Below are 12558 nucleotides of genomic sequence, written 5' to 3'. Positions count from 1 at the left end.
GTAGCAAATTGCCAAAAACGACTCTTCTCGATAGGAAGACTTGAAAGATTGTCTCTGGTCTTTCTCTTTAGGCTTTGCCAAACAAAGATTGAACACCTGGATGGCAAGAAGATTTATGGACTTCTGGCAGAATCTTCCAGGATTGGCTCACTCCAACGCGTTTATTCACTCTTCGAAGTTTGATACCAAACAGTTGTTGGACTACAGTAGGGATGAACTACGATGTCTAACAGGCCTTCTGACAGGTCACTGTCATTTGAATCATCATATGCAGAGAATTGGACTGTCGGAAGACAGTGTGTGTCGCCTCTGTTTGGAAAATGATGAAACAGCAGAGCACAAACTTGGTGCCTGCCCAGCTGGGGACCGAATCAGGTTTTTAGAGTTTGACAGAGCCGTACTCTTACCATCTGACCTGAAAAACCAATCATCATACAAACTTATCGGCTTCGTTAAGAAACTGGATTTATTTGGTAGAATGTGAATATGTGTGAGCCACAATAAACCCTTGCGGGTTGCAGTTGAGGGGTAAATAGACCCACTCACTTTGGACCTAACCTAGCCTATCACTTCCTTCAATCAATTAATAATAAATTTTTGGTTTTTAGTATCCAAATGAATTTCTGATAAATATAAAAACTTCATAAAAATATATTATGAGACTAAATGAAGATATGAATATTAAATGGTACTGAAAAAAAATGGGGAGGAATTAAAAACAAAATTTTACTCAACGCTTTTACTAATATGAATGTTTGGATTTAAAACCCAATATAATCCTTGAAAGTATTACTTGTACATTGAAATTGAAACATAAAATAAACGATATTCAAATATATTTTGTCTGAGTTAGTGCACTGCTTCCCCCAGTTGGATCCATCATTCTATCCCAGTTCGTATGTCCTACAACAAATCCAATTCGCCTCATCTTCTCCTGTTCCCTCTGCTCCTCCAGATCGGCCCACCGTACCTAAAAAAATATTTTCATGAAATCAAGTATCAAAATATACCAAAGAAATTTTTTATTAAAATTTTCTATGTGTGTGGTTCATGTTAATATACCTTGGAATGATTCTAATCAAACTGAAACTACAACTCTCAAGTTACATAAACTGGCATTCGGCTTATCAAAAACAAATACAGTAAATAATATTATTTCAATAAGCTAAGTAGTATTATGCTATTTCCTGTATTTTCAGTTTCTTTTTTGTGAACATCTCATGTGTGAGAGGAAAAGTCAAAAGACAAAGCAGTAATTCTGGATAAATCGGACTACTACAAAAGGGTCAATACTCCCATCACTAACGGACCGTATGCGAAATTGTCCAGGAACCCGTTACAAAAGATGATTGTCGAAGTAAAAGACTTCCTCAATAAATGTGACAACATATTTACCCCTCAACTGAAACGGAACTTACAATTTTCCAACCCAACGGTGTCAAAACTATATTGCCTCCCAAAATTCCACAAATCAATGCGCCCCATCTCTATTGGATCTCCTATCTACCAAATAGCACAATGGGTCACTAGGGAATTTGAAGGCTTATCTATTGCGGAACAAGGTTTTAGTATAAAAAAACTCCTTAGAGTTCATACAACATACAAAAAACATCGTTCTGCAAGTAGCTGAGATTTCTGTTTCCTTTGATGTTAGTTCTTTTATTTTCTAGCGTCCCAATTCCACAATACCACAATTCTTTACAATATCTCAGGGAATTACTAGAGAAAAATAATTTCAATAATAACAAAATTGAGGAATTCGTTTCTCTCACTAATTTTTGTATGAAACAAAATCGTTTCCAGGTTGAAGGTTGCTTTTATGAAAAACAGGAGGGAACAGCTATGGGTAACCCCTTGTCCCCCTATCTGGCAAACCTGTTCATGAGCAGATTCGATCTGGAAACCTAGGATATGGCTGATGTATGTGGATGATGTTTTTGCGATATTCGATAAGAAAAAATCAAATATCGAGGACTTCGTTACCTTTTTAAATAACAAATTTCCATCAATAAAATTCACGTATGAGTTAGAAAATATAGGACAACTTCCATTTCTTGACGTTTTGGTAATGAGGAGTCAATGTGGAAGGTTAAAATACGATGTATTCAGAGGTTCACAAAAGAAAATGAGGCTATACAGGAAATATCAGTCAATAACAGTTTCTTGAGGGGTATTGTAGATGATACTATAAGGAAGAAAAAGTTTAGGTTAAGAATGACGAAATCTCGACTTTTACAAACGATGAAAACCATTTTTAAATATATCTCAGTTCCATACCACCAATACATGACAGAACTTTGGAAATATTTTCAAGGAACTAGGTATGAAGGTGATATTTGAAACAGGTCGTACACTACAGAGCCTTTCAGAAAATCCAAAGGACAAAGTCGAGAATTCGGAAAAAGTATGGAATTTACGAAATTAAATGTAAGGATTGCGATGCAAAAAAAATATTATGGACAGACAAAAAGATCTATTAAAATCTAATTTATAAAAATGGATGTTTGTTGATGGGTTGGTTCGTTTGTTGGTTGGTAAGTGATAAACTTCTACATCGCTCAACCGATTGTGATGAAACTTGACATGTATAAGTAATTTTTCATAGAGAAGGTTGGAACAGCAGCGATACAGCAACATAGTACTAGTAAGATATAAAGAACACTTAGCACACCTAAAATATGAAAGACCATAAAAATCAGCAGTCACTCATCATATTCTGCAACAAAACCATTTCATAGACTTTAGTTCATTAAGATTAGTTAGACAAGTTAACAACAGGCCTCTAGATGCTCATGAGAGTGTAGAAATAAGTAACATAAAATAAGTTAACATGATGATATTATGAATAAAGATGGTGGACCAATACCTAATACTATACTATATAACTGAAATGACCCTCCCGGTACTGACGAGGAGCTAGTACTCCGAAAAACCGCTCTATCGGTGGTCGTCCCGACCAAATGAAATTAATTTCTGTTTTTTATATATAAGAAGTTACTTGCAATGAATCTTCCAAACAGAAGATGTTGCACATATGCCTGACTGATGGTTTTACTTCAGCCTTCTGTGCGGCACTAGCTGAGTTAGTTGTTGTTTTTCTGTCGGGTATCTGCCATACATACCTACAAAGTCGTAGGTTCACACGAGAGGCAAGGGTTAGGTGTTTTACCTGAACTTGATGCCCAACGGGCTGAAACAGCTGTCTACCGGTGGCTCTTAAATTGAAATCAAATTGGGAATGATCAGAATAGTACTCATCTATTTATCTTTTGATTTTAATGGAATTATTTTTCAGCAACTTGACTACAATAACCTTTCATGATTGTTATTATTATTCATTTCAGCCATGTTATTTATGTCTTGACGTTTATATGATTGTTTTCATTTTCCCCCAATAAACAACCATTGAATTATTATCTATTGTTTGAATAACTTAGTTATTAAATACTTTGAGCATGACCTACCCTCTTCTTCCCCGATTTGGAGGGTTTCGGGGGTTCCCATTCGGATTCCAATTGGAGGTATTCTTCCATGGTGTGCGATTTTCGGAGGGGTTTACTGACTCCATCGAGCTTGGCTGTAAAAGAAAATAGTTGTTACTATTCGAACTTATAGAATTTGCAATACGATTTTTTAAATAATTTTTCAAATATTTAGATTGTGTTTTCACGTTGATGAACAGATTTGGTGAATTTGTTGCTCTGATATTTCACAATTGTGAAACATCCAACACTGAAAAAAAATAGCTTCTACCATTGCAATACGAAGTCATCTCAATTGTTCAAGATTATTTTTAGACATATAAAAAAATTACGATGAGAACTTTTGTTGCCAGTGCCGCTTATTTTAATGAACGTTTGATAAGAGAATTCAATGCCTTCTCAAATTCCATTCACTTGAAAGATTTTGTTACCAAGAAACAGTTTTCTCGCATTCACCTTAGGGGCTAAACTTTTCACCCTTTGGATAATCTTATGGGTGGTTGCAAATTCAAAAGAATGACCATAATGTAAAACAAGTTGCTACAATCCAACACACAGAAAAAAGAGGCATAAATGAAAACAATAAACAATTGTTTCGTGTTTGTGAATTGTTTCTTAAACACAGAGTGCTTAAACATTTTGAGATTTAATTATGATTTGCCACAGCTGAAATAAGTCGGGTTTATAATACTGTACCGGGTTCTCGACTTGCTTTGATAAAACTAGTAACGGTGTTTATAAATTAATGTTATAAAATTTTCGTTCAAAATATTTACATAATAAATAGGTATGCTCATTTAAAAAGATATCAAGTATAGGCAAAACTTATGGTGTTATCGGTGTTTTCATGTGATAAAATCCACAGGTTTTCCTGTTCTTTTATATGTTCAATACATTTTCACCCTTTTTCAAAATAGACATTTTTAGGGGCTCCTTAAACAGTTTTGCCATTTCGTCGACTATATATTCCGTGAAACGAGCATTTGAACAACGAAAAATAGTTCTTTTTTAACCATACTTTCATCAAATGTCATGTTTTTTTTTTTGTCGAAACCCACTCAATGACACCTACTTCCCTCAACTTTTCTGGAATGATAACTTGCATTATCCATCACAATCATAGATTTAGGTGGAATACGGTGGAATAACATTTGCTCAAAATATTCTTCAAACACGTCGCCATTTATGTAATCGTGGTAATCGACAGAATGCTTTGAAAATTTTAATCGAAATTCAAAGGAGAAAAAAATTTCGGTACTTAATTGAAAAAAAATCTGATAATTGTTAATACAGGTGTTCCATATTTTTGTTACTAACCGTATACATAAAGTTATAAAACGTCTTCTGAGATTTGTTATACGAAATTATAAAACATTCAATGTTTAAAATAAACATTCACACTTTTAACAGACTCAATTATGTACGCCTATGAACAGCACCTTAAAAATGATGTATTACTCCGCTGCTTAAGGAAATAGACTATAGTAAGTAAATATTAATATCGTTCGCAAGAAATTCATAGAATAATAAAGGAAATTCTTGAAATAAAGTGAGTTTTTTATGGCAGTGACTTAGTCAAATTAATTGGTGTAATCTAAGGTTTAAAAAATCTAGAGCGTTTTTAATAGCTGGTAAATCAGATACATTATATAAGGTTATATGAAGTTTAACAGTTTGTCAAATCAAGAAGTTGCCTGTTGGAACATCTTGAAAACTGAAAAATTGCAAGCAATAATTAAACCTGCATCAGGGCGAAATAGGGGGAACTAAAATAGTTTGATGCTCTCACCCCATCTGCTCGATCAACCCTCACTTAAAAACCCTTCTGTGTAATACATTGTGGTGTCGTATTTGATCATAGATGTATTGTATTAGCAGTTTCATTGCTAAATAAAGGATATATATATATATATATATATATATATATATATATATATATATATATATATATATATATATATATATATATATATATATATAATTGGGAAGCTCACTAGAGATGCTCTTAAAAGATTTGACGGGGACAGATTGTCAAGATTATCGTGTTTTGCAAATATATTTTAGTTCCCTCAAACTTGTCTAAAAATCTTTTTCCTTTCAACATATTCTCATTAACAACTTTTGAATTGGAAACTTGGTATTTTGGTATGGTTGAAACTAGACCTACAAAAAAAACATTTCTGATCCAACACCAACCCGCCATAGGTCTCATCAGCTGAACTCAACTGTCCTCAAAGGATAAGCTTGATAAGTCTTCCCCCAAGGAAGACGCCATCTATGGGATCGACAGAGGACTCAATCCTTGAATATTAAAGACAACGTTGTTTTGACTCGCGAACGGTCTCATCAGTGGTAGTAGGCTGAACCACAAATACATTTCTGGACTCAACTGTCCTTAAAGGACCAGCCCGATGTAGTAAAAGCGATAACATATTTTCCTACAAAGACTCCATCTATGTGTTTGACAGAAGACTTGATCCATGAATATCATAGATTATGGATCTTGAAGGCGGTCAGTTGCAAGGCCAAGCTTCTATATTGGAGAGACGTCATCGTCTCTACTTTCTTGGTATGGTATTCAGAAACTTTCAAAACTACAAATAAAAACGATCGAATTTTTACTAAACAGTTACGCTCGCACACTACAGAAACTATCTATCTTTTACATGGATTTGATCTAATTTCATGGAGATTAGATATTTTCAATGTTATTAATTAAGCACTCGTTCATTTCTGATAAAAAAACAAAAAACTGGTGGTGATAATTGTCAAATTACTCAAATGAGTAAAATACTGGAAAAATTCAATATACATGGAATTTTTCAGAATATGCCCATCCCATCGATGAAAACAAATAAATATTCGTTTTACTATAGTAAAAAATGAGATTCTAGAAAAGTGTTATGCACTACAAATGAAAATATTTGTATTTTGATAAAACATGACTGGTTCAATAACTTTCAGAAAATAAATATGATAAAAGAATGAAATAACCCGAACAATATTGTTACACTGCTAATTTTATAAACCTGCTAGAAGTCGGTATTAGGAAAGAGACAGATAGATTCATTCATTATCAAAACTTTATACAAAGGTAGTAAAAACCTATAGTCAACAAATGAACAGATATGAAATTCTTAAAAATCAAATAATATAATGATAATAATATATGAATTTATTCAATTTTCAGTACAAGGATCAGTCAGTAACAATTTGAACAATCTGAAAAAACTCAGGAAACTCACAAAAAACACCCTGTGCGTACATGACATAAAACAGTGTAAAATATATTTACTCTCAAAATCGGTTATAACAAATAATGCCTCGTTAAAGACAAGAATCGTGTACTACAAGGCATGAAAATTCTATGAATAAATCATATCTTGTCTCGTATTACAGTTATGATACTTTTTATTTTTCTCAAAATGCATTTTCATATTTCTTTATATTCAATGGTATTGAGAATATGTATAAACAAGGGAGAGTGAGAAGTAATAGTTTTTGGCTAAGTTGAATTTGTCACGAAAATTTTTAATAAGAATAGATATGTAAATGCTGTTCATCTTGAATATTTAAAAAACAAATCTTTACTTTATGTAATTTTCAATTATAAGTTGATGATGAAACAATGTATTTATTTCAATTGGAAAAATCAACCATTGTTGAAATCAGTACATTTTTAGGGTAAATGAGAATCAACTTCTCGAAAGTTTGACTTTTGATGTGTCCACATTGATCGTATTGCATTGAAAAAAATATTATTATGTTATTTTATTCTATATGGAAAATATTCCATTTGTATAACTTGATTTTTCTCAGAAGATCAAGCCGGAAATTAAAGTCGACTGTACTAGTCCATGATAGCCATCTTTATAAGAACATTCAGAGATACAGTTTTTTCAAGTTGCCTAATAAACTATGATAATAGTTTTGACAGTAATGAAGTTTGCTTACAAATTCATTTATGGAATGTTTCTGGAGTAATTTCGTTGGGAGCATCTCTTACTCTAACCATGAGCTGTGGAATAGACTGTGGTTGTGTAATGTTTACTTTAGATTTAATTCCCACAAATAAATCTAAGGGCTCCTTATCAGGTAATCTAGTGGATCATTCAAAGACCACCTTTGCCTATCCAACGGTTTGGATAATTTGAAGGGCTCCATATCAGGTAATCTAGTGGATCATTCAAAAGGACCACCTTTGCCTATCCAATGGTTTGGATAATTATCATCTAGCTACGTTTGAGCCAACCTTTCATAATGATACACAACATCAGTTGAAAACTCATTTGGGTTTCTCAATTATCTAAATTGATAGATAGGTGGACAAAATCCCTCATGGTATGAAAGATAGCAACGCTAGAAAAACAAGAATTTTAAGAAAGCTGGTTCTTTAATATATAATTTCTAATGCTCCTGCGAACAGCGTTCCAACTACCATTGATCGTTGAGTTCATTACTGCGCGGCCCACCTGTAACGGTGTCGGTAAGTTTGGAACACTTTTTGAAACATGAACTTTTTATTGCCAGATGTTTTTGTTATTCACAATTATGTGCCATATTGCTATCTATTACAAATATTTTTTTTAGTATGGCTGTAAGTTTCTTATCATTTTATTTATATATAAAAAATTGCAAAATTCATTTGCCAGACATTAATTTGCTTTTTAGACAACATCCAGATTGACGCTGTAGAACACCACGGTATTATGTTCTGTTAGATGTTATTTCAATTTTTTTATTTTTAAAAAATTAAATATTAAAATTTTCAACAAAAATATTAAAAAATACCTGAATAATTACAGAAAAAAGACAGGAGAAAATGACATAAGAGTGGTATCAAAATGTATATGTTTATTTATGAATATACTTAATAACTTATTACAATATATTTGAAACTGGAACGAATATTTTCATTCCATATTAATTGTCACAAAAGAGTGATGCAATCGTCACTGCTTTCATCATTATAATTATTATTATGATCGTCATCACCATATTCTTTGGTAGTGTTGTCTAGTAGTGTAAGTTCTGCTACAAAATATACATTTCAATAATTAAGTTACTCTTTTTATTTGTCATTTGTAAATAACACTTTTATAATACTTTACTTTTTACAATAATATCTGCAACTTTTGTTGGAAAACGCTCCACAGCAAACCAGACTTAATCGTATTTATCGTCACTGATGACCCAACTAGAAGCTGTCGGTGATAGTAATGTTGGACTTTTTAAGCAAGAGCTTCTCCAAAACAAATAAATCATAATATAATTCAACTTCACATAGTGGTAGGCTTGATGAATCAAAAGTACCAGCAGATTTTCTCGATTGTAAGTTTCTGAAAATAGATAGAAGCAAACATCGTTGACATTTGAAGAATTAAGCAGCCTATACATATAACATATATTTTTCCAGCTTTTTCCAAGACTTGTGTCTATTTTTTTATGATTGATTCGGCTGTTATTTGATGAAGATTCATAGTAATTTAAAAAACTACACCTTGTCGAGATCAAATCGTGAGGTGTAGTTTTTGAAATAATTTGTGTCTGTTGATCGATGATCCGCGATAGGCGAGATTTCAGGACAAGATTTCTTGGACTTGAACAAGCATCATATGACACTCTCTCACACCAACTGAGTATTCGGTAATTACGTTGAGGAAAAAAGATGCACTAGAAAAACCTCACACTTATTGAAGTATCCGGCAACGACAGTGGAGACCTAGATCTACTAGGAAGATTTGTCGATGAAGCAATTATTGCCATATATACTATGATACTTAGCTATTACGTCTGTTAAAGAACTGTAACACTGTTTCAAATCAAATTTAACACATAACAAACATTGCATTTTATTAGCCATTATTGTGTTAATATTTCACTGTAAACCCTCAAATACGACAACGAACGTGAACATGTGACTTAAGATTGACGTCATCTGAATGTTGACTAAACAACAGAATTACTGTCTGGCAAATAAATTTTGCAATTATTTATATATAGATAAAACAATATTTTACAACCAAACTAAAATGGTTATTTTTTTTAATTGAAAATAGCATCTGGCACATAATTGTCAATAACAAAAATGTCTGGCAATAAGAAATTCATGTTTCAAATAGTGTTCAAAAGTTACCGACAAAATTTCAAAATAATTTGAAATTCAATATTTTCACCTGTATAGGCGCACTGCGCAGTAATTAACACAACGTTTAATGGTAGCAAGGTATCCCGCATGTGTGTTGTTCAAGGAAGCCTTCGAAATGATATATTGAAGAACTACTTTTCTTAAAATTCTTTCTCAAAAACGTTGCTGGCTCTCAGACTACTAGAAGAGGCCACCTGATAAATAGCTACAGGCGTTTTTGAGGGGAAACGTGATATCTGAAGTGTATCATATACAACCTACCTTGATAAATATTTACCTACAGATCAAAAATAATCCTATTTGAAAAGCCCATTCTTCAGTTTCAAGAACAAAATCAACAAATCCTATATAGGTAGAAGGACTTCCGATTGATTTCTCCCTCCATAAATTAAGGACGAAGGGTTCTTTTTTATGCAACCCATAGTCAACGATTTAATAACCCGCCACCAAAACAATTATAATAATTTACAAGGAGGGTTTGTAATATTCTCTTTGTTTCACCATACAAAATATATCTGACTTCCGTCATTTGTAACACTAATACAGCTCAATTCGACGAGAGTTATGAAATGATTCATCAAACTTGAAATAAGTTCACTATTCACTATCAAGTCAATTATTTAGTTCGGTCTGAGATTTCTTACGAGGAGTAAAAAGTTGCCAAGATCGTGTGACAATCAAGGTGAATAAACTTATCAAATTTGTATTTAAATTCACACACGGGTTTCATTATGTGACAAGGCAATCCAACAACATTAAGTTGCCAATACCTAGGACATCACTCATAAGAGATTCCATTATCTATAATGGTTGCAAAATGTTCAACCATTTGCCAAAGAATATAACAGAAATAAAATCTTTACAATGCTTCAGGAAAGCTGTGAAAAGTTTTTCAAGTGACAGACCATACTATAATGTACAAGAATTTTATAATGATAATTTAAAAAAAAATATTTTTTTGTCATATATGGAAAAGTTAGTCAATAAAAATTAATAAGATAAGTGTAATGGCATAGACCAATACTTGATAAAAATACATATACACATATTCAATAACACACTGCAATATTATCACAATGCAGCTTATACAAAACCACAGCACAAGTTTGACCATACAAAAGTTTCTGTATAGGTAATGGTTTTGTAGATTGTTTTGTGAACATTTCACAAAAGTGTTATTGAATATGATTAACAAGCTAAGGTTGGATGACAACATTAATGTTGCGCAACCCGTGCTATTTTTCAAAATCACACAATTTTTTCTATGTGGCAGTTGGTGGATTAAAAACCCATAATGTTTCTATATGATCAAAAGTTTATTATCCATTCCAACTCGTTTTAAATAAGTTATAAATCCCAATAAACTTAGAAGCAATATCCTAGTATAACTATCCAAATTTCCATAGTGCGTTGAAGTTGTTTTTGATTGGTATAATAATTTGATATGCTATAGTGTCTGAGAGAAATCCTAGATATTTAAAAATGTTTAAAAAACGACTGCAAGTTGCGCCATTCTGATTGGTTTTGAGTAGTTATTTACTATTTTTTCCTTCATTATTAAAAGTGGATGAAGTTACATCCAATGAAGGCATGAATGAAGAGATAAGATGATTGGTCATAATACTTGGATATTTCATTGATATGGTTTTTGTTGAATGAATTTGTTATAAAGCATAATTTTTAAGTGGTTTAAAAAAATATTTCTTCATTATCAAGCCGTAAATACCACTAACAATATCCTCTGTTAAAACTACACCATGAAGCTATCTGGAGCTGATTATGCAATTGAATTATCCGCATCACATTCTACTACACTAATAAACCATTATGGTTATGGCAAAACATTGAAATATAGTGATACAACTAAATTCCTAGGCCTAATTATAGACGAAACGTTGACCTGGAGGAATCATTTTGAAAATATAAGAAATTTGTTTACTTATTACCTTGTGTATATAATGGGTCAGTATGTTAAAATTCAATACCTAAAAAACATATTTTTTGTTTATTCGCAATGGCAATACTTAAAACAAACATGGGGTTCAGCTTCCACAACATTGAAACCAATGAAGAAGTGACAAAATAAAATGAATGTATAAACTACGGAATTCAGAACCAATGTAGAATTTATACAATCCTAGAAAAATGAATATTAACAGATTATACAAATCTGTTGTTTCATTCAGTTCTGATAAAAGAAATCTAACCTGAGAAGAAGTTCATGCTGAAAGGCTAGCAAATATCAGATTTTACCATTACTTTTCAGTAGAACTCTTCTGTAATACTCATTAAATATTTTTTCTCTATTATTACACTGTAATGTAATTTGATTTCTGTTATGAACACACAATGTTTCTTGGTAATAATAATAGTTATATAATATGTTATTGACGCAGCTTCGAGATATATCCTCCACAGTTCAGCACAGGCTGTTTCAAATCATTTGAGTCTCATTCATAATATTCATCACACATTTTCAAACAAATATTAATTTCTTCTTATGATGACGCGTACAGAGCCAGAATCAATTGATTCTATGATATGAAATTTTAGTAATTTTATTGCAGTTGCTTGTCCTACAGGGATGTTAAGATTTTTGCAGTCCTATCTTCAGTTACCAGATTCAACTCCCTTGATTTGATCTTCATAAACATTTAGCGAATATACCCTTATATTACCCAAGGACGCCCAAAGTAAAGACGATCATATCAAGTGAATTAGGGAGGTAATTATAGGTTTTTCAGCAAATTCCGTCAAAGAAGCTAACAATAGAGAATTTTAAGAATGGAAGCAATCGTTTGGTTTTAGAACAACTTGATGTAACATATACTTTTTTCATTTGAAATGAGGAAAAATTGTTCAAAAATTATGAATCTTGTATTACATATGTCAAATAATGATAATTCAATAATAAAAGAGCACCATGAT

General features: G+C 32.1%; 1 protein-coding gene across 6 annotated transcripts in view; it reads right to left on the bottom strand.

The window, feature by feature from the left end:
- Nucleotides 1-724: 724 nt before the first annotated feature.
- Nucleotides 725-12558, bottom strand: part of LOC111517780 (uncharacterized) — a 47702-nt gene continuing 35868 nt past the window's right edge. For all 6 annotated transcript variants that reach the window (XM_074169945.1, XM_074169949.1, XM_074169948.1 and 3 more), the window contains 2 exons: nucleotides 3465-3577; nucleotides 725-970 (listed from right to left, as the gene is read on the bottom strand). In XM_074169945.1, the coding sequence (XP_074026046.1) occupies nucleotides 830-970; nucleotides 3465-3577 (254 nt within the window). In that variant the 3' untranslated portion in view covers nucleotides 725-829. The remainder of the gene's footprint in view (nucleotides 971-3464; nucleotides 3578-12558) is intronic.

The sequence above is a fragment of the Leptinotarsa decemlineata genome, unplaced genomic scaffold (genome assembly GCF_025532065.1).
Source record: "Leptinotarsa decemlineata unplaced genomic scaffold, Ldec_3_MD MMD2_P_RNA_scaffold_6, whole genome shotgun sequence".
Classification (NCBI taxonomy): domain Eukaryota; kingdom Metazoa; phylum Arthropoda; class Insecta; order Coleoptera; family Chrysomelidae; genus Leptinotarsa; species Leptinotarsa decemlineata.
Note: the sequence above shows the minus strand (reverse complement) of the source record. Positions and strands in the feature narration are given on the sequence as shown.